At 53.7% G+C, this 22,658-nt stretch overlaps 4 protein-coding genes across 4 annotated transcripts; all 4 read right to left on the reverse strand.

The window, feature by feature from the left end:
- Positions 1 to 272: 272 nt before the first annotated feature.
- LTHEOB_10404 (uncharacterized protein) lies at positions 273 to 2,655 on the reverse strand (the record flags this gene model as incomplete). The annotated part of the gene is made up of 6 exons (XM_035507046.1): positions 273 to 400; positions 449 to 642; positions 702 to 756; positions 809 to 1,682; positions 1,832 to 2,505; positions 2,580 to 2,655. The coding sequence occupies 6 exons, from the start codon at positions 2,653 to 2,655 to the stop codon at positions 273 to 275; spliced, it is 2,001 nt and encodes a 666-aa protein (XP_035367941.1).
- Positions 2,656 to 10,676: 8,021 nt separating this feature from the next.
- Positions 10,677 to 12,105, reverse strand: LTHEOB_10405 (uncharacterized protein; the record flags this gene model as incomplete). The annotated part of the gene is made up of 5 exons (XM_035507047.1): positions 10,677 to 11,051; positions 11,143 to 11,479; positions 11,558 to 11,748; positions 11,800 to 11,910; positions 11,962 to 12,105. 5 exons carry the CDS (start codon positions 12,103 to 12,105, stop codon positions 10,677 to 10,679), a joined length of 1,158 nt encoding a protein of 385 aa, XP_035367942.1.
- A 910-nt stretch (positions 12,106 to 13,015) lies between these two features.
- Positions 13,016 to 14,813, reverse strand: LTHEOB_10406 (Cytochrome p450 protein; the record flags this gene model as incomplete). The annotated part of the gene is made up of 5 exons (XM_035507048.1): positions 13,016 to 13,517; positions 13,576 to 14,072; positions 14,122 to 14,301; positions 14,353 to 14,596; positions 14,647 to 14,813. 5 exons carry the CDS (start codon positions 14,811 to 14,813, stop codon positions 13,016 to 13,018), a joined length of 1,590 nt encoding a protein of 529 aa, XP_035367943.1.
- Positions 14,814 to 20,860: 6,047 nt separating this feature from the next.
- Positions 20,861 to 22,359, reverse strand: LTHEOB_10407 (Integral membrane protein; the record flags this gene model as incomplete). Its single annotated transcript, XM_035507049.1, has 4 exons — positions 20,861 to 21,440; positions 21,521 to 21,995; positions 22,053 to 22,089; positions 22,144 to 22,359. 4 exons carry the CDS (start codon positions 22,357 to 22,359, stop codon positions 20,861 to 20,863), a joined length of 1,308 nt encoding a protein of 435 aa, XP_035367944.1.
- Between the last annotated feature and the right edge of the window lie 299 nt (positions 22,360 to 22,658).

Genomic DNA, 22,658 nt, shown 5'->3' on the forward strand with positions numbered 1-22,658 from the left:
GAAGGTTTACCCCACAGTAAAAGATGCCCCTCCATTCTCAACGAACAGGGGTCTACCTTGCTCATCTGACCTCATCTTCGGATCTAAAAGGCAATTCTCGGCAAGTCAGGTTCGGCATTTGCTAAGGTTGCAGGCTCTCGCTTCCTCCCGCTGAATCTCGAAAGCTTGATCTGCGGCTCTGCACAAGGGACACGAGGCGCGAAAAGCCTATCTTCACAGCAAATTCATGGTCTATGCAAGGCTTTCGAGAGTTGAATTTTCTATTCAGGACATTACTCTTCCAGTGGCAGCTTGAAAAGCTTGATAGCATTTCTCCTTCCAACTGCCTCCTTCTCACTATCCTCCAGATCAATCGTCTTCCACCAGGCTTGTCCTTCTTCAATGGTATCGTAGGGTGTATCTACAAGTGGTCAGATGGCGCAGAATCAGTGAAATCAAATACTCTTACCGATAGCGTAAAGACACCTCTCCAGGCCAATTTCACGGATGCAAAACTTGAGACCGGCGGTGTTGAAGTTTCCAGAGGTCGTGATGTGCACATTGTGCTTGAAGTAGTACGTGTAGTCCTCTTTTGATGGTCGTGTCTTTCGCTTTTGCGGTTTGTTAAGCCAGTGGTCCGCACGCCACAGATTGAACGGGATGCTTCAAACCCCAGTGTTAGCCAGGCAACATTCTAACATATCGAACTTGTAAAGACTCACTTTTCGCCCAAGTGGCCGGCGATGATCTGGATCTTGGGAAATCTGTCGAAGATGCCTTGGCAGAATAAGCATCTATCTGTCAATCTCGGGGGGATTTCTAAACTCACCGCTCGAACAAACAGCATAAATATGCCAACTCAAGTCCAGATGAAAGCTACACCCAGCACCGAGCATCTGACTTCTCCCCTTGTACGCTCCGCTGACACCTTGGCCGGTCTTCAACTCCTCCAGCGGCGGGTACCTCGGATGGAAGTAAATCGGAACATCCAACTCCTGCACCGTCCCCCAAAAGACGTCATATTCCTCGGTATCGTAGTACTTCCTCCCCGCCCCATCCTCACCAATCGACTGCCAATCATTCACCAACCCCCCAAACATCCCCAGCTCCTTCACGCACCTCCTCAGCTCCCCCGCCGCCTGCGCAGGATCGTGCATCGAGACAGCCGCCAGGGCTCCAAAGCGCTTCGGATTCTTCTCCACCTCAGCCGCAAGCCAATCGTTCGCCTCCCGCGCCACCTTCTCCGCCTGCTCCTGCACGTGCTCGCCCTGCGCGCCCGGGCTGGTCAGGCTGAGCAGCATGTACTCGACGCCCTCGGCGTCCATAGTCTGCAAGCGCTTGTCGTGGATGTCGGACAGGCGCGCGCCGTGGGCGGCCACGCCGGCGGCCACGTCGGAGCCTGGGGCGAGGATGGGCTGCCATTGGGCGAGGGTGTGGTGTTGGGAGGGTGGGATGACGGCTTCTTCGATTGCGATGGTGCCGCGCATGTTGGGTTGTTGGGGGTCGATTATGGGTGGGGGGTTGGCAGGTAGGTTCAGTTGGTGTTGGCGGTTATATCTTTGTTTCAAGGCGGGCTTGCTCGGTTGGATGAACCCGAGGCTGAAGGGTGGAGGACTGGCGTATAGTGGTTTGCCTTTACCATCGAGCTCCGCACTGTGGAGTACATGGAGATGGAGTATGCGGCGCAACACTTCTCGTTTGCACTATACGTGGGGTTTGAGGCTCAACTGAGCCTTTCTCTTCCATCATTCAAATCTGTATACTTGAAACTAAAGTAACTCTCACCCCAGTTCTGATCTACCATCAAACTCTAACGATCCTTCAACGTCAACGCCGGCTCCGACGTACTCACATCCTTCCCAAACTCAGGCGCCCTCAAATCATCCTCCTCAACCTGCACCCCCGTCACCGGATGCGGATAATGAAACGGAATACACCTCGTATCTGGCCACAACAACTTCTGCTCAACCAACTCATCCGGGCCCAGCGGATCCTCCTCAACCGTCTTCTCCGCAAACGGCACGTAATTCGGCTTCGTCAGCGCCCAGCCATCCTGATGCTCGCCGTGCCAAAACGCAAAGTACCTATACTTCCAAATCTTCCACACGCCATCCTCCTTAATATACTCATTCTCGTACACGCCGCCCTCCCACCACTGCCGCGGCTGCCCCGCCGCGTTGTACCCCCGCGGATGCGCGTCCGCCACGGACTTGTGCACGCCCGCGCTCATCAGCGCGCGCCACCGGCCCCACGCGTGGTCGCCCGACGGCGACACGTCGATGATGTCCTGCATCATGGCGTGGTCGAGCAGGAAGCCGTGCACGGGCCCGTTGCGCCCGGCGACGAAGTTGGTCTGGAAGCGCCCCGTGTACAGGCGCCGCACGCCGGCTTTGCCGCGGTAGCGGCCGCCGAGGAACTCGACGATGGTGTCTGGGTGGTCGGCGAAGAGGTCGACGACTTGCTTGTAGAGGCACTTGTCGAGGTAGTAGCCGTATTTGTGGTGGAGCTTGCGGACTTCGGCTTCGTCTGTGCGGTTGTGGCGTGTGTTAGCGTCTCGTGGCATTTGGGCTGGGTGAGGTGTGCGGGCGGATAGAATGTACCTTGAACCTTGTTCAGCCGCTTGGTGAGGTCGTTGACCTGCTCTTGCAGCTTCGCTACTTGATCTTCGGCGGCCATGATTGGAAATAATTTGTCAGGGACGGCCCGTTGCTGAGAGGGGGCCCGTTGGCCGGGGGTCCGAGCCGCTTTATGCCGGGCATGGTGTCGGCTGGCAAATGGCGATGGGGTCGAGTCATTCCCCGCTCAGGGTGCGGGTTGTTGCTGTGCAGTGAAGCTTGGGGAAATGTGCTCGGGAGGATGATGCCGACGACTGGCGTCTGGGGTCCGTAGCGATAACCGCTGCCCCACCCCCGCATTTTACCCTGCAGATCTGCCGTGTGTTGATCAACATGCCGTGCGCACGCCGTTGACGAAATGGTGCTTTTTGATTTGCAAGCAGGAGAGACTTCCATGCTATCGTCGTCCCTTTTCCGATGGTTAGATGGTTGGAGGCTACCGCCGGCATGTTCGAGCAGGGATCAGCCGCAGTGCACAACTGTATACTCATCTACGAAAGCTTACCGGAGATACTACTACTGACGGCGATCCCGCTGAGCTTGGAAAAAGAAGGTTGCCCATGCGCAGCCGTTAATTGAGTTGACACTGACATACGATACTCTCATAATTTATTCTGAAACACGAAAAAGCAAAATCAGGTTTCAAAACACTCCAATTGCAAGAGGCGGAAGGGCGGATGAGCTGGTCAGTGCCGCGGATCAACACACGACCCCTGCATAAGTTTCCCCGCATTATCAACCTCTCGATACCTCGCAATCTCCCTTTTTCCCACCTCCTTCCCCCTCGGAAGCATCGCATCTGCCGCCATGCCGACTGCACAACACGGCTCCGAACCAGCCCTGCCGCCCTCCAAGAGCAACAGGCAGAACGTGCGGAAGAAGCGCACGGCCGTGAGCTGTGACCGCTGCAAGAACCGCAAAACGAAGGTACGGTGAGCTCCGCCGCAGCTCCTCACAGGTCACAGTCCACTGACACAGCAACACCAACGTGCAGTGCGTCGATCCAGGTACATGATCTTTTCCCTCCCTGTCAACCACTCAGAAACATTCCCACTCACACTCCTCTGCAGTCCCCGGCCCATGCCACTACTGCGCGAGCATCAATGCGCCATGCAAGACAGACCTCAACCGGCGCAAAAAGCGGCCGTACTACCACGTGTCGGAAGAAGAGTACCGGTGCATGACCGAGATCCTACGGCACTACCTCCCGGATCTGGAGTTCAACCTTCCTGCGCTCAAGGCCCTCTGCGCACGACTCGATGGTCTGAACGGGGGGCCAACTCCCGCCACTGACGGCAATTCAGACAGCCACCAGGGCGACACCCCCAGCACGCCAGCCGGTCAGGACGCTGCATGTAGTCCTCAGTGGGGTGATTGCTGCAAGGAGGACGGTGGAGATGAGGATGAGGGCTCGAATAGCGGGATCCAAGAGATTCAGGCGCTGCAGGAGCAGCTGGGGTGTTTGATGATTGACTCGCGCGGAAACTACAGCAAGTTTCCCCCTCTCAGCCCAGCCCACTCCCTATCCACCCGTTGTATGTGAAGTGCAACAATTCTAAGCGTCCACGCATTGTGACAAAAACAGGACACGTCGGCACCGACTCCTCCATCGGCTTCAACGCCGCAATCCGCATGATCAAAACCGAACACCACGACGACGACGAGGACAACAACAACAAACCCACCCAACCCATCATCATCCAGCCCCTCTCAACAACCAGCCTCCCCCCAGCAACCCCCGAGAGCTCCATCGGCGTGAACCCCGGCAGCGATGCCTGCAGTGGCACCGCGTGCCACCACCAGCCCATCTATCTGCCACCGCTCGAACATGCGTCGGCGTGCGTGCAGCGCTACTTCGACGAAGTCCACTGCCTCTACTGGCTCTTCTCGACCGAGCAGTTCCACGAGCGCGTGCACGAGACGTACCTGACCGGCGGCGTGCTCGCCAGCGCGTCGTGGCTGTGTTGCCTGTATTGCGTCTTCGCCATCGGGAGCGCGGGTGGTGCCGTTGAAGGTCCGTCCCATGGACAGAAGACGTCGCCGGAGTATCTCGTCATGGCGAAGGCGCTGGTGCCGCAGGTCGTCGACGAGGCGGATGTGGATAGCATCAGGGCGCTGAGTCTGCTTGTATGACCCACTCCTTTTCGACTGGGGAACCAGTCCTTCGATGTTCCGCGGCTAACAGTTTTCTTTCAGGCTCTCGCGCTCCAAATCGAGTGCTACACCAACGCCGCGTATCTGTATATCGGCACGGCTGTCCGCACGGCGTACTCGCTCGGCATGCACGTCGAGAAGGCGGCGCCGCCGTCGCGGGGCCGGCTCGAGCGCGAGCAGAACCGGCGCATCTGGTGGACGCTGTACCTGCTGGACTACGAGATCGCGCACCGGTACGGCAACCCGTGCGCCGTGGTTGAGGAGGTGCACGACATTCAGGTGCAGATGCCGTCCGAGCAGGTATGTGTTGCCCTCCTTTTCCCAATTATCACTGCATCCCATTCCCCATTACTACACCACAGAGATCAATTCGCTGGTTGACTAACTACGTCTATCACAGATCCTCAGCCCCGGCCCCAACACGCCCCCCAACTACCTCGCCGCCGCCTCCAGCCTCTGCACCATCTCGCGGCGCATCCGCTCGACGCTACATCAGCACCGCCAGAACAACCCCTCATCCTCCTCCTCCTCCTCCTCCTCCTCGTCGAGCAGCAACCCCACCATCTCCACCTCCACCATCCGCACCCTCCTCGCCGCCCTGAACTCCTGGCACGCCTCCCTCCCCGCGCACCTCTCCGCCCTCTCCCACACCGCCCCCGCCCACCGCCGCGCGGTAGGCATCCTGCATTTGCAGTACTGGGCCAACGTCGTGCTCGTCACGCGGCCGTTTTTGCTGTACCGCGCGTTGTTGAGGAAGTGGCGGGGAAGGCGGGGGAGCCAGCGCGCTGCGGGCGACCAGCCGGAGGCGTACGGTCGTACGTCTTCTACCGCGGGACTCGGCTGCCTTGGTGGAGACGGAGTGGAGGAGAAGGGGGAGAAGGGGGAGAAGAAGTGCTGCGGTAGCGCGACTGGGAGTAAACGACGGCTCTTCGCCGAGATGGCAGACACGTGCACGGCGGCGGCGCGGAGCGGGTTGGAGATCATGATGACGATGATGGTGGGAGGGGCGGGCGGCGAGACGGCCTCGGGCTCACTGAGCAGCCTGGTCAACTTCGACTGCTCTAATCTGCTCGAGCTGGTCCAGGTGTTCCGGTTGGCGATGTTGTTGGAGGAACGGGAGGCAGACGGCAGCGACCAGTCCTCGCCGTTTTCTGAGATGCCGCCCTGCGATTACTGCAGCGGTGGCGGGGCGGGAGGAGCAGCACCGCCGCCGCAACAGCAGCAGCAGTCGGACGTGCACACGACGGCGTCGACGTCGTCGGCGGCCGCAGAGAACGACTGGAAGCAGCGGATACACGAGGCGCTGGCCATCATGCGGGCGATGGAGCCGGTGGGCTGGACGGCGCGGGCGCTGCCGGAGCTGGAGGTGCAGATGCGGGAGTGTGGGATCTTGGTGGATGGGGATGGGTGTGATGACAGAGGAGGGGTGGAGTTCATGGCGCCGCCGCTAGGGATGGAGGAGATGATGAGGGAGGCGATGGTCGGGCAGCGGGATGGTGGAGGGGGCGGAGGGGTTGGGGGTGAGTATGGCGGGGTTGAGAGGATGGACGTGGAAGATACGTTGGGCGCATTCTTTGGGGATGTGCTGGGAGAAGGGGCGGCTGGGGGAGGGTTTGGAGCGTTTGGGGACACGTATAATAATGTGTTGTTCTTGGACGTTGATTTCACATAGCGAGATCAGCGGGGTAGGTTGCGGGGATAATCAGCGAAACGCAGATTCAAGAGACTGTTCGTATATGACAGTAGAGCTATCGGCTCGGCTTTATAAGCGCTGCAGTAGAGGTGCAACCGAAACATTTATCCCAAATGTGAATGGGCTCTTAAGATATAGATAAATGCATGCAGACACGAGGCCTAACTCTATTTTGCTTCCAGAGTAAAGCGACTCCGTGTCAGCCTACTGTTCCCACATCATTCTAGCAGCGATGAATTGCTTATCACTGGTCATGTGCGGCATCATTTCACGGCTCACATTTACAGACAGCTAAGTTCACCATAAAATGAATCTTTTTATTTGCTGCAAAGAAGAAAAGAAGACACAAAAATGAAAGAGCGGAGATGGAAATACTTCAGAGTATCTGCAAAATAATACATATTTGGACAGCAGTAAGAGAGCAAGTGCGAATGCAGCCACAGTGACTGAAAGGGAATTCAACAAACCCGGTAAGGTACCAGACCGTTGCAGGTTGTGGCTACTTCAGCCATATGTCTTTGAGTGTCCAGTTGAATGAGCTCCATTGCTTCAAAGCCATCCAGCCAAGACCGATGCGCTTGGCGTAACCGTCTTCCCAACTGATAAACATGACATTCACCCTCGGCATTGGAGTGAGAGGCTTGTCATTGCAGTCGAAATATGTCATATCGCGGTGTGTCGAGTTGTCCAGCCCATCAAAGCCTACACTGCGGCATTCCCCTGATATTGAAAGAGCAATGCCCTCGACACAGCACTCCTCATCGTTGCGGCACTCTTCGTAGTTGCTGCATTCCCTGTAGTCGCTGTCTCCCCCGATGTCGCCGCGTTGCTCGTGTACTATTTTGTTGTCAAGCTCCACCTGGTACATACCACCAATTACCATCCCATTGGCGTTTTGAATCCATCCGGACCGAATGTTGAAAATCGCAGATTGAGCGTTTGTGAATAGAACGCCGTTGGGCCCAGATGATTGAAGGGTCTCAACTTGCCGCACCTCTTTATAAACGTCCGTATACGTTGGCCATTGGCGAGTGAAATGTTTCCTCAGAGAAGAAAAGCTTTCATGCTCTGATAAGAACTCTTTGCCGGCTTTTATGCATCCTTCGTTTATTGCAAGAGCGACAAGAAGCTGTGGGCATTCACTTAACCTAAGCCTTGATCTATTCCAGCTCACCGTTTCCCCCGTTGCTTTGAGCTCGATGCTGCGTGTGCCGTAGGCCTCTGGATTTGCACTCTGAAGACTCATATCGGCAGCTTGACCTTTGTAAAGGACCCATTTGACGAGACTCATGCAGAACGAGTCATCATACATTATGGGGCAAGTGACCGATCCCCAAGACCAGCTAGGAGTAGTTTCCGCACAGGTTCGTAGGCACCTGCTATGAGAGCCAGTCCATCGGCATCCGCAGTACCAGAGAAGCGCCGCGTCAAAGTGGGGTTCCGGAAGTCCAAAATGAAAACCGTCATCCCGTGCATAGAGAGCTTGTGCAATTCCATCAAAAGCGTTGTAGATGTCTGACGCGTAACCGAGCTTTCGCCTCGTGTACTCTATAACCTTTGTAATATAGTCCACGAAACCCGAGTAATCCTGATCAGCAGAGGCTGGCGCGTCTCGAAGTTGAGCCTCCCACCTGGTGATGTCGGGATCAGGACCATGTTCTCGATAAGTACGATCCTTCCTACACTGGAACCATACTTCTGTTGGAGTCATGAGCAACTTTCGTCTAGAAAGGATCGCTTCTTGGTATGTCCAGCCTCGAGTGTTCCATATCGATCCCGGGACGATCTGATCCAGATGCGGCATTGGAGAGCTGAAAAGAACTCCTTGAATGTTGATACTGCGTCTCTTCCACTGTCGTTTTCTGCGGACTCCTGGAATCCCAGACTCTACACCATCCGTTCCTGAGCAAGCAATGGCTGTGATAATGGATGACGAGTAAATGTCGGCCATTGCACCAATCTGGGCATGTTTGTGGATCGCATTATCCTGAACAATGCAGTATCTGTCGGCCCAAAGGTACTTAATGCCAAGATTTTGACATATTACAATTGCGTCTTCAATAGTGTCCGGTAGTTGGGTGAGGCCCCCAGGGACTTTCAAGCTTTCGATGTTGTCGCGCGTAGCTTGTTCCACGTAGCATGCCGAGTCTGAACGGCTTCCCCAGACATAACTGAGCGCCATATACTCACAGAAATCTTTTCTTTCTATAATACATCTCTTGTTGACATCGATGACGTGAAAACCTGGTGGAAAAGTTGGCCTTGAATGGATTTCACACAATGGATTGTGAGACCTCTTGCATTCTGACAGGTAGCCGTGGATGGCGTCCCACTGAACAAAATCTGTGGGTGTGCCTATCAGCAAATTAGCATACCGGAGGAAAATTATTCGTGCAATGCTTGAGTACCTAGACGATGGTTGACCCTGAGATGGACAGAAAACTCGCGCATTGGGCTGCCTCTACGGCCCTTAATTTCCGTCCGGGCCGAGCCGTCAATCACAAGGGTAGCAGATGTTGCCGGAATAATTTCGACCTCGGATGGACCAATTTGCGGAAGACCCGTGGCGTTGGTTAGGAAGTCGCACAGATCACACTCTGTTCTGCTCAGAGCTCGAGCAATCGGATCTAGATCTATAGAAATAGATGACAATCCTGAGGTTTTCCGGATGCATTGTACCAGATGTCCCAAACGGAGATGCTTGCAGAAGTCACAAAGGGGAATTTGTGCTCCATCTGGCGAAGAGCAAGACTGACATTTGTCATGGAAGACTAATCGTTGAATTTCGGTCGTATTCAACTTTTTGGGGCCGACCTCGATCAGACAAGAGCAGAATGGGCAGTCCTTTGTATTTAGATCTGTAGAGCCTTCTTGGGGATCTTTGTCGTCAGCGATGGGAGGATCTGCTGAGCTTTGTTGGGGATCTTTTTTGTCATCGATTGGAGGATCTGCTGCACTTTCTTGTGGGTATTTTTTGTTATCGGTGGGAGGAACAGAGGATTTTCTAGTTAGGCAGCAGAGCGCGTTGCAAAGAAAATTCCATCGTGACTCATCTCTGCCACTTTCCCTGGAAACGCGATCCATGAATACGTTGAAAGGGCTTCAAATGAGTAGAAGAGTGCTTCAGAGATTTGAAATGATCAAAAGCCTCTTGCGAGTACTACAATTAAGAGATTAAATATCTGCCGGGCCGAAACTGATGATTACTCGTGAGTGAAACCAACGTTGATCAGCAGGGAATCAGCCCATTTTCCCCAGTAAATATGGTCTCACAAGCTCCGCAGTTTGCTAGAAAGAGCTCGAAAGGCTGATTTACGCCGGGAATTTCCTAAATAGATGATTTGATGACTAGCAAGAATGCTGGATAGTACAATAAAGGTAGTGGGGTTAGATTATCAATACCAAAGAAACAAAGACACGTGTATTTCCGATAGTATCTGCGTTTACTGGGCCGCTATTCATCTCTTGAATACGTAGTGATTCGCTGGCGCTGCGGCCCGACCCATCCCAGCTGCCCCATATATGTCACGGTTGCCTAAATACTCGCGAACTTAAACCACGTTTGTTCGTCACGGTCCACAATTTAGGCAGCAGGCCCTTCTGCAGCTTTGAGGTCTACACATGATTGTTGTAGGAGCCCCACTGCCGTAATACCGACTAGCCGCGGCTTAATCGCACCCGGAAGCAGCTGGGACCACACACCTGGGAAAGTATGGCGTTTTCTAGTATTTGCTGTAAACGTTTTTCCAACCATACCGAGGACTTTTCAAAGCCGACACGCATTTTGGCCACGCGTTGTAAATGGTGTACAGGAGTTCGTTGGCGGCTTCATGAGCTCCGGCTGCTGCAATGACGACAGCTGAGATCAGGGTAGACCAAGTTGGCAGACTAGGATCTCCAATGCGTTAGCGGCGATAAGGGTGGTAGAAAATACTAAATCACGGACTGTGTTAGTTAAGTAACGCCATGCCGAATAGAGTAGTCAGCCTTATAGACCGTACTATAAGCGTTAAAGCTATTGTCCAGATACAAATGCAGAATTAGTAATTACACATCCACGTCCGGATGATAGCTTTAAACACCTAAAATACAAACGAAAGTAAATTTCACGTTAGCCTTCAGCCGCGAAACCACCGTGCATGCACGCCGACAGCCTCCGTCCCAGCGCAGGAAATCGTAACGTCGTGAAACATATATCCCTCCCTCCCACTTCCCCCCTCACCCCACCCCCACCCCTACTTTTTCCTATACGTCGTACTAATCCGATCCTCCCTCAAAATCTCGCGCTGACTCGCGTCATCCTCAAAGCTGCCAACATCCTCCGCAGTACCACCACTACCACCCCCCGCCCCCCCTCGTCCCAACCGTTCCCGCTCCAACAAGTCATCCGGGTCTCCCCCTGCTGTGACGGTCGTCTTCACTCCGTATCCGGCGCGCGTGGCGGGGTGCACGATGATGGCTTCGGAGGCGTCGGCGTCGCCCAGCTCGATGCCGGAGCGGCGGCTCTTGAGGGCCGTCGGACAGCAGCCGTATTCGCGCGAGTCCGTGTCGTCGGATTTCCCGCGGCTGCTGCCGAGCCGGAAGATGCGGGTGAAGATGGGGCGGAGGGTCTGTATCCACCTCAGAGAGTCAGTCGTCTGCTGTATGCGGAACGAGAAGGGGGGGAGTTGGGGGTAGGTAAGGGTGGGGGCCGCAACTCACACTACAGTTCGCAGCCGAGAAGCCGACGCCAGCCTCGGCGTAGGCCCACATGACGACGAAAGACGCGTGGTAGAGGAAGTCGACGTCCTCGTTGAGGGCGATGGTGTACTTGAGGCGGATGAGGGCGCAGATGCTGGCGAAGATGCCGAACGACAGCAGCACGCCCGCCGCGATCTTGGAGTTGCGGTGCATCTCGAGGTTCCACAGCAGCGGGATGGGCAGCAGCGCGCACGTCCAGTCGGTCACGATGTTGCCGGCCGAGATGCCGAAGCTCAGGCCGGTGAGGATGCGCTTGTCTTTGCAGTGGCCGCCGGGGATGCTCTTGTCCCACGAGTATCTGTGATTAAAACGTGGTGAGCACAGCTAGCTTTCTGAGGTTGTGGTGGGCGGGGGGATGATGGAGATGGCGCCGTACTCGATGGGTTTACATTGGACTAGGACGTAGAAGAAGACCATGAAGATGGTGGCCGTGAAGACGAGGATGGTCACCCGGATGGTCCATATGTAGGCGGGCCGACCGGCGGTGATACGCATCAGAGTCAGGGCGATGCTGAGTTTGAGGAAGAAGACGCCGCAGCAGTAGGACAGCATGAACATGAAATAGTTCTGCCATGTCGTCAGTCAGTGGGCCCGGCATGGCTTCGAGCCTCTGCCTACCTTGAGTACTGTCGTGTACTGGTCCTGGCCTCCGAACAAGTGGTTGTCCTTGGCTCCTAAGCCATTCAACGCGCCAGTGAGGACGGATGCCGACAGCCACGCGAAGAATGGCTACGGGGAATTAGCTGCCGGCGTCAGACGCGAGAAAGGGACCGAACGTACCGCGGAGATTATCATGCAGGTGTCATCGACGCCCCATGCCTTCCTGTGGATGCGCACGCCGCAGCGCAGGACGAGGGTGATGTATGCCGGCGGTATCAGGATGAGCACACACGTTGCCACCGACTTGCTGGCATCGTAGAGCATCGTGAGGTGAAGAGACAGTCTCTTCTGCGCATGTTCGTAACGACAGGCACTAGGAGAAAAGTTAAAGGAGGGGAGTGGGCCCAGGCCGTAGGGCAAAAAACGTGGGGATCCGCGTTGCAGGTCCCTTTGCAGCTAGCAAGACGCAGCCCGATCGGCTTCTGACGCGTGCGAGAACACGAACGGTGCGAAATCCCGGCAGTTTCCAGTTGCCGCCCGATCAGCCTCGGATGGCACGTGGATGGCTGTGGCGGGTGTTGGTGCGATCGCGGCGCACGGACTGCGTTGGGATTTGCTTCAACGGCCATCTCCCGTCCGTATTCAAGTACAATGGTGCTTCTCAACTCTGGAATCCCTATCGTGATCGTGGCAACAGCATCGAGGCCTGAGACACTCGGCCGAACACGAGTACGCGGACTTAAGTGAGGCAAACTCTCCGGTCCGATCCCTAGTAAGGCGAGCAGTCTATCCGGGCCGTGGTTCTTGTTCAGAGCGGACTGACTCGCTGCCGCATGAACGAACCTCTTAGCGCAAGCTACCGGCATCCGCGGCAAGATTCGGTGTGACTCAGCCAGATTGCCCCCACCAATCGAAGCACGTATTATTAGTAGTCAGGGTGTTTGCCTACCGGTATTGAATCTGTGCTCTAGCGGGAACGCTTTCTCCAACGGGAGCGTTTTCTTCAACGGGAACGTTTTGACCGTCGGCGGCCCGTCGAAGGAATAGGGGCGGGGCTCTGGGTACACGAATACGCCGTAAGTAGTGCGATAGGCCCGGAGATAAAACGGGGGTTTTGAGTTTCACAGATACGGCGGCGTGATGAACGCAATGTCATTACAGTATGCTGTGCTCTTCTGCAAAAAAACCGAACACCCCACCTCTCCCCACCGGCAGACGCCTCTCCACCACGCTTTCACGCATACTGCGAGAGGAACTCCTGGGCAGTCTTGGCCTCCCTCTTGATCGTCTCCATGTGCGCCTCGCTCCTGGGGCGGAACTCGACCTTGTACGGCTTGGGATAGGTAATGATGCCGTCCTCGTAGTCCTCCGTGTCGAGCGCGATGGGCTCGCCGGTGGCCGGATCGGTGGCGGGGACGATGTCGAAGGCCCACAGCATCTTGGCCGTCATGCGGAACATGGTGCGCTCGGCGAGGTGCATACCCGGGCAGATGCGGCGGCCGGAGCCGTAGCTGTAGTGGTCGCGGCGCGTGAAGTCGGCCAGACCCGCCAGCTCCGACGCGGGCCGCGTGTGCTCGGCCCAGCGGCCGGGATCGTACGTCTCGGGATTGCTGAAGCCCTGCTTCTCGTTGTGGTGCACGCCCCAGACGGGCATGACGATCGTGGCGCCCTTGGGGATCAGCATGCCCTCGTAGTAGTCGTCTTGCGTGACCGAGTGCGGCACGCCCAGGGGGAGCCTGTGAATACGTCAGTCATCTCTCTCACATCGCCGGGTAGGGAAATGGGTCAACTTACACACTCTTCCAGCGCGTCCCCTCCTTGACGATGCCGTTGATGTACTGCAGCTTGTCGAAGTCGGCCCACGACGGCACACGGTCCACGCCGCAGACCTCGTCCAGCTGCGCCTGCGCCTTCTTCTGCACCTCCGGGTGCAGCGTGAGCAACATGATGGACGTCAGCATCGAGCCGGCCGTCGTGTCGGCGGCACCCTCGACCAGCACGCCCAGGAAGTGGTTTACCTGGTGCTGCGTGAGGGGCACGTCCGACTTGATGTCCTCGTCTTCCATGCGGTCGAAGATGGACGGCCGCTTGACGCCCTTGGCGCGCCGCTCTTCCGCACGGCGGCGAGCTTCGCGCCACACGTTGTCCATGGCCGTGTACGACAGCTTGGCCCGACGCTTCCACGGCGCGAACCGGTCGGGAATGTATTTGAGGAACGGGATCTGGTCGCACGGCGGGTTGGCGCCCGGCTCGAGCGCTTCAGAGTACTTTTCCAGGGCCTTGTACACGCACTGGAACATGGTTAGCCTTGAAGAGATTATTTGGTGGTTGGAGACTTACGCTGCCCCAAAAGTCGTCATAGGTCGGGCCGCGGTGACCCCACACGACGATGTTAGCAGTAGAAGCAGTAGTACGCTTCACGTGGTTGTAAAAGCCGGAGGGGTCGCGCAGCAGGTCGTTCATGAAGATGGCCGTTTCCGCCTCCTGGATCGGAGCCACCTTCTCATCGAGGGCACGAGGCTGCGAAAAGGTCAATATATAGGCAACATGAAGTTATTCAGGAGACCACACCGAAAGGTTGTGCGAGGATATCTTCCGCTGGGCACGCCACGCGGGGTTGTCGTAGTTCATGAAGGCGATGCTGTCGCCGTTGGTGACGAGATCGGCGACATAGTTAGGCGGACGGTCCGAGTAGATGGCACTTTTCTTGTCCAGCAGGTCATGGATGGCCTTGCGGTCGTACAGGACAATCATCGTGTCGTTGGCAATCTTGATCGAGTAGACATCACCATACTGGTCACCCCATTCTTTCAGTCTGCTTCAATTAGCTTGGCCTGTAGAGTGGACAGTAGTTGCCAGACGTACTTCTTGTAGAGGCCAGTGAGGGGTATCTGGTGGATGTTCCCAAGAACGGGCAAGGTGGGAGGCCCAGGGGGCAGCCTGGGGTCTCTCTTCCCAATCTGGAGCAGCTTATACACGCCCCACGAGAGGAAGGCGACGATGACCGCCGTCAGAACCGGACTGAGAGCCATGGTGACGGATGCACTCGCAAGCCAGACAAGCTGCACCTTGACGACTGTCGACCCTTTTAAGGGATTTCAGCAACCTCTTGCACGGGATATTGAAACATTGACATGAATCGTCTATCTACAGCTCCACTGCGGCACAGCGCTCGCTACGCACGGTCTGCCGTGTGCGCGACTCAAGAAAATCACGTTAGTAGCAGGCTCGCCCCGCGGGGACTCCACTTCTGCCGTCGGCTTCGTTCCCAATTCGTGGTTTGGACTTGCGCTGGGCGACGATACTTGCCATTGTAATCTAGATGAGTAGGTACAGATCCATCCAGGAGTCCAGACAAACACCAGCGACCAGCACTCAACTCCTGTAGGCCTTTAACATGCGGTGAATTTGTCAGTAACATCAACAATACCTAGCCCTCCCGAGAATTATCTTTCCATTTAAATTTTATGTACTCACCAGTCCATCCGTCTGGAGATCCACTTTCACCTCCTCAGGCTCTTTTTGAAGCTTATCCATGGGTCGAGCGACTCAACGTCGTAAGTGATTGGCTGTCAGCGAGGAATGCATTGCAACATATCTCTCAGTTAGGAAGGAATTAGACCTATAGTGGAGGTGGAAGTGGAGGTGGTTGTGGATCTACAGGGTGAGGAAATAATAAGGTTAGCGCCTTCTCAATGGGGTATCCTCGGACCTCCTTGTACATGAACAGGCCCTTCCAGGTCAACCTCAACCCAGCCGCTCTTATGCTGAGCCTCAGTCTTGGGCATCAGGCCACCCGCCTCGCCGCACTTCGCGGCAATTCGTCATTCCGGCTGTCCCGACCGCTTCGTCGCCCTCGCTTCCACACCGCGTGGCCTCCCGGACCCCACGTGTTGCCGCGCCAGCTATTCGTACACGCTGCACGTCTTGCATTCAATCAATATTAAGCGACGGCTGGGCAGCGCCGCTGCACGAGTCAGTCAGAGAAGAAGTAGACGTACAACAGTTGGCGCAATGCCAAGCACGAATCGAATTGAGACCGTCGAGAGATCCAGGAATAGATAACGCCAGTCTTTGCTCTCCAAAAGAAACGAATGTAGCCACAGGACGTCCCGCCAGCTTTCTCCCCACACCTCATCCAGACAGTGAAGTTTTCCACGCCGGCATCTAGAGTGGAAGGTGCGGGACTACTGGGGGTCGCAAAAAGCGCAAGCAACAAATACGGCAATGATGATAGGAAAACACGAGGTTTCAAAAAGAAGTTCGGATTTTGCAGCCCATGTATGCCATTAAATTTGAGTCTCTCGGCGTGTCAGCATTATGTGCATCCCCTTGCCGAAATACATATGCGGAACGAATTGAAGCGTTGAAGGGGCAGTATAGGCGAACGGAGGCACATAATAAGACATGGTTGTATTGATTTGTCAGAAGAAGTTGATTCAAACGAATGCTCTGTCTGCTGAAGGGGTATTGCAAATTCGGGGTGAATCCAGTTCCGTTAGCATTGCTGAAGATCGATCTGAAGCGTGGAGTATGATGAGAAAAGAGTAGATTGCTTGATACTATGCTAACATACAGGGTAGGGTCGAATATATAAACAGTCGTGAAGCATGAATCACGTGACCTTACTTCAACAAGCATTGCACTATTGAGCTTCCCATATTCAAAAGATCCATCCGTGCAACCTAATAGTTTCATGACTATCACCACGACTCGTGGAGCGCCATTCACCTCTTTGATCTCTTGAATCTCCAACGTTTCCGGAGCTTGACTTTCTTCACCTCAGCGTGCCTGCCGCTGCTTTGGGGAGTGATCTGCGGCCTAACTACTACGTGCGAAACGCTATTTTTCTCAGGAGACGCCAGCTTGAGTTTCGGCTCTATTACTGGCGCTCTGATTTCTTCTGATGATGCCCTACTAGGCGGTAAGGGTGTCGATCGTGGCGTGCGTACGCGCTATCATTCATTTAGCTCAGGGTATAGAGTATTTGTCAGGGATTTCAGCCTACCTGAGGTTCATCATTGATTGTCGATCTTGATGGTTTTCGTGGAAGAGGCTCCGGTTCGTAAGTCTCTTCCAAAGGCATGTTTATTACCAATCCTGACCCTTGCATTAGAGGTTTTATTGCGGGTGAACTGTGTACAATAGTAGCTGTGAACGTACCTGTCTCCAAATTACACAGAGTCATCTTCTTGGCATTGTCACAAAACCTCTTGTCACAACGTTCTTCTTTTTCTTTGGTCGCTTTTCATCTCTATCAGCTTTGAACAATGAACAGTGGTATGCAGATCATACATCTTGGTCTCCAAGGGATTGAAAAGATCGAGTTAACTTGATGGTTCTCAACAGAAGCGCTCCAGAAAGACATGTCCCGCATTATGTGCAATTCAATATCATTCCAAAAGGGTCGACCCAGAACGGCATCGTGCGTACTGTTCTCAAGAACTTGAAAGACATCAGTGCGCGGATTGGCATCCGCTTTGTGGCGCCAGGTAAACTTTATCGTGAATGTAGACTGCGCGACCATATCTCTGCTAGCTCCAGTGATTACTTTTGGGGATGAACGTTTCACCATACCATTGAGGTTGTTTCGATTGATGAAATCCCGGCTAACGATGTTCACGTCTGATCCAGTGTCAACAAGGAACCTAACAGGAACGAAAGAAGGGATTCCAGTGGTTCTTTCCAATGATGAGATCGCTTGTCCGAGGTCGGCTTGTTCTGATCGTCCGCTTTTCAGGTTCTTGAGCTTTTCCAATGTGGTTTCAATTCTTGAAGCCGAGGCATCGTTTACCAAGAACCCGTCCAACATGCCACCAGTCACCTTCAGAGGCGTTTTGTCGTTGGAGTACTTTTCGGGCGCCGGAAGGTCCTCTTTGGATGAAAATTCGGGTTGAGCTCCCTTACCGCTCTCATCATGCTCTCTAGCACGAATCAGGTATTCCATTCTCCAGGAATTTTGCTGGTGTTGTGCTTGCAAGTCAGAAAGCTGTCGATGCATCTCAGTGCTGAGGATGTCAATGACTTTATTATTTAAAAAGGTCTTGCGAAGGGCTTACCGGGAAACAATGTTGTGCAGCAATGCTACAGAACTCTCAAACCCGACCAAGGAGTCCCTCAACACCTCCTGGTCGATCGCATGCTGATCGAGGAGAAACGGTCTGGTCAGGCCAGGTTGAGTCGATGGAAATATTCCGGATTCGTGAGAATTACTTCCAGTGTAGCACGCTTCAATGACTTTCAGTTCATTTTGGCAGCTGTGTAGAAAAATTTCTGCAGTTTTTGTGGGGGGTGCATCTGCATTCGTCACAATTGTGTTGACCTCGTCAAGTAGTGCAGCCAATACTGAAAGCTTTTGAGAGTATGAATGATGTTTTTGCCAACTGCCACGCTCTTCCTGTAAGGCAGATATTAATCTACCTAGTGCCGATGTCATACCGAGAATGATGCCGACAAACTCAATGCCTGACATCTTGAATTTGTGTGATGATACCGGCAAGGATGATGAAAAGCGGACAGCGACAAGAATATGGACGATGAAGAGTGGAGGGAGACGAATAGGGGACGAATGCGAGGCCGAGAGACGAACACAATTTTACTATGCCTTGTAGCCTTATATAAGATATCAATAACAGTTTTTTTCCCGCTTGATCCGCGCTTTAGAGAAGTCAGACGCAACTTGTAATGCGAAATGACGTATGCCTGCAATACGCACATTATAAGACTTTTGTTGGGCCTTTCTAATTGCAGAAGAACTCACAGTCCGAACATAGTTTGATTGACCGATCGTAAGTTTGAATCCTCCGAGAACTACTCGAGGCCCATTTGACGCAAACATCCTGCAAGTAGCTGTCTAATCATCACACAACAGGACGTGTAAAGCGGGGTTTGCTCATAGTTTCACATGCACCGTCGCTTGCGAGTTTCTCTGATTCGCTGATTGGAGGATCCTATACATTGGAAATGCCTCTCAGATATGCAAATAAGCTGCATTACTTGCCAAGACTATGTTGACAATCGCTATATGGCCAAGAGTTGAAAATACTGCAAGCCAAGGCTATATCTCACCTGCTCGTAGTTTTAGTAGTCACCAGTCATGGGAGAAGTGTCTACGCGGCATGGCAGGCTTGTGTTACATGAAGTACGGAAATAAATCAAGAACGATAATTCTTGGCTCTGCCCATCAGTGAGGATCACGTCTACAACCAATGACTGCCAGACAAGGCTCCGTGTCACATTGCTCAATCTCGATGGCTGTCTGGGCGTGCGGGGCACGCTAGAAGTGTATTTAAGCTTTGCGTCATATCGGAAATCGAGTAATCAAGGCGCTTCCTTGACCCGTTGGTAGTCGAAGCTCACCCTGCACCCAACCCCCAGAGGATAAGAAGGGTAATCTGTCAGCTTCTTTTCTCAATATCATAACTTCCTGCAAACCACCTATCACAATTCGTTGGTCGGAAATCTCGATGCTTCCCCAAAAAGACGTTGAGATGGGGGAGAGCTCAGGCAGTGCAGCGCCGGAAGTCTCTGACTCAGTTGCACCATTTGCGAGTTTCAAGGATGGCTGCTACCCAAGGTTAGCAAATCTGATGACTTACGGTGATATGGCCGTGTTTCGCAAGTTTGGGGCCATGAACAACTATATCTTGCTTTCTCTTCAGTCAGAGCTTGTTGAACTCGAACAACGACTCCAATTCGAACTACTAAACCGCGATCGCCTTGAAAAAGAATCTCAAGAGTTCAAGGAGGATGTCGACGGTGAATTTCAGAAGTTCACGAGGAATTTCCATCTCTTGAGAAACAATGGCGTAAAGGCAGCGAAGGGCTCTAGTGAACCGGAAAGACAACAAGATGCACCGACGGCTGTACGAGAGGGAAAAGAATCTTCGAGCAAGCCAACCGTACCGACTGGATCCGAGAGAAAATTATCTTCGAGCAAGGCTTCGATACTTCAACATACCGCAGTACGCATCAACGGAAGGATTGCCGAAATCAAGGCGAAGTTGGAGGAATATAGTAAGTGCAAATTATCTATCAGTTACAACCGCAAAAATGGGTCTAACTAGCAGTAGATCGCTTTTTGGTATATTTCTCTCAGGTGTCCAACCTCAGGTCCGCAAAGAAGACAGATCTGCAGCGCCTACGTGCTTGGCTACGTGGCGAAAACAAGGGAGAAGGAGACCATTTCATGGCCGGAAACGAATTCGAATACAGAACATGGTCAAAAGAATTTTCGGACGACTTTCTTCTCTTGGATAGCGGAAGCGATGACAAAGATCTGTTCTCAAGAGATGTCTCGCCACTAGTAATCCAAGCAGCACGATGGATGGGCTTCAACAAGTTGAAGGTATCTTTGACGTAACACTATCAGCCTTGCGAAGCTAATACTTCGGCTAGAAACCTATCGATGAGAGTGGTACAGTTGTGTACTCGGGACTCACGCCATTCCTGAAAGTCTTCACAACAAGTTTGGCCGCAATTCTCCCAGCAGTCTCGATCCTAGCTCTCTACTATTGCTCTACTATGGCCTTGCGCATTGGCGTCATGATAATCATCACTTTCATCTTTTCGATCATTCTATCTGTGTTTACCTCGGCTAACCGAATCGAAATATTTTCGGCCACAGCGGCGTAAGTCACTGCCCTCCTTTACTCATATTTACTAAATGCTAAGATAATGCAAAATTAGATTTGCTGCAGTCGAGGTTGTATTCATTGGAAGTGCTACGTTGAGGAATTCTTGATCCCCTCATTCTAGATCTTTGAGCTAAATCTCCGTCATTTCTTCTTCACTAATGATGTTCGTATGGAGAGTGGTTTCGATTACTAGTAGTAGTGGAGCTACAGTAATGCCACGTCTTAGCGCAAATTACTATGGTTCTACATCTACAATTGATATCAATTTTGATGCAAAGTGTAGGATTTAGCCTGTTCAAGCGATCGAACTACATGGCCAACTTAAGGGCCCGTTTTCCTATGACACAGACGGGTGCTCCACAGTAGAGCTGTATCCAATTCATGTGAAGATAGGACTAATTAATGATTTTTCTAAAGAAACTCCGCCCAATATGCTATACACGTTATCTCCCACCCAGTATGCTGTCGGTACTCCCCCTACTTCTTCCAATGCTCTTGGTGGACTGCTCTTCCATAATCTGCGCATCGTTTTCACTCAACGTTCTACTCGTATCATTCACAGCAGACAACCCCACCCCATGTCTAACATCGACGGTAATCGAAACGGGCGACTCGCTTCCACTCCTCTCCGCCACCGTCTCAAACAACGGTAACTCCTTTCCCTCCTTCTCTGCCTTCGACCTGGCCTCCTTAAACGCCAGCATATCTGCCATATAAATTCCTTCCTCGCTACCACCACCACTTTTGACATGCACCCCCGAGCCAGCCGCACCGAGCTCGTCGCTCCCAAAGTTGTTGTACTCGTGGCGTTGGCGTGAGGTGTAGCTGTCCGGCTGAGCAGACGAGCCCTGAAGCAGGCGGCCGAAGAAGAGCTTCAGCGCAGGCGCAGATGCGCAAATTATGGCGAAGTGCGTCTCAGCGAGGGTCCACGACCAGACGTACGAGGCCTCCCAAGTGGTGTCGTAGGTGGCGTAGTAGATTTCGTACATGTATGCGACGCGCATGATACCGCAGAAGCAAAGACTGTAATGTATCTCCGTCAGCCGAGGGTGTACATGAAAAGAAAGAATGGTGGGACAACAAGGCAGCGGCGTTTCACTTACAAGAACCCAACGCCAAACAACGCGCTCAGCGCCCACTTCTGCTTCCTCGGCATGCGCAGGCGCCGGACGACGAGCAGCGGGAGGATGCACACGGCGGCGTCGGTGACGACGCTGACGACTGCCGAGGCGATGAAGTCGGCACCTTCATTGAAGCAGACGTGTTCGTGTGTCGCTGCCCATACCGGATTCATCTTATTCCAGAAGGAGTTGAGGGGGCGGCAATCGACGAAGAGCATGAGCGTGAAGATGATGCAGTAAAGGACGACAAAGACGATGAAGCCGCGCACGATGTAGATCCACGACATCGTGACGCTGCCTTCGCTCAGGCGGCGGTAAAACATTAGGATGGAGATCTTGACCAGCGAGGTGATGAGCATGTAGCCGCAGGCGATGGCCCATGTGACGATGCGCACGTTGACGGCTTGCGCGATTGTCACCTCCCAGGCGTGGCGGTCGACGCCATAGTAGTAGAAGCCTGAATCTAAAAGTTAACTTTCTGGGTATTTAGAGAGCGGTCCGTTCCGTAGCATACCCAAATAGTGACAAGCATCGTAACCGAGCAGGATAGGCTGTCTCTTTCATTAGCAAACGTGTCTTGCACAAGCCGTCCAGCTTCAACTTACAATAGCTGCCACGATCAACCAATCATCCAGCCCAGCATTGCGTCTGATCCTGCAGCGCGCCCAGAGCCTCGCACCCACAACGGCCAGCGTCGCGGCCAATAACACGAACATCAAAATGATCATGAAGGGCCCGCGCCGCTCGCCATACGGGAACCGCTCCCGATTAGTCACCCATTCTGCCAGGAGGTCTGGCGGAGGACTGAGCCCGCCGCCCATACCACGTCTCGGCGCAAACGTTATTCGTCGTGTCGCAAGGAGGTAGGTAGGTCAACGAGTCGTAGTCAATTAAGAAGGTAGTGGATTAAGAAAAGAAGCGGACCAGCAAGTGAGCACGGCTATGCCTGCCTTTGCCCAGCCCAGGCGGAAATCGCGCTGCTAAATGACGAACAGGAGATCGATCATGCGAGCGGGCGTACGTCCGGAAAGCAATGATGTCCCACCACAGATAAAGTTCGGATTTGCGACATGGCATCCCCCGCGGCCCCCACCGCACACCACGCGACCATCCAGGCCCG

Source organism: Lasiodiplodia theobromae (genome assembly GCF_012971845.1).
Source record: "Lasiodiplodia theobromae strain AM2As chromosome Unknown scaffold_38, whole genome shotgun sequence".
Lineage (NCBI taxonomy): Eukaryota > Fungi > Ascomycota > Dothideomycetes > Botryosphaeriales > Botryosphaeriaceae > Lasiodiplodia > Lasiodiplodia theobromae.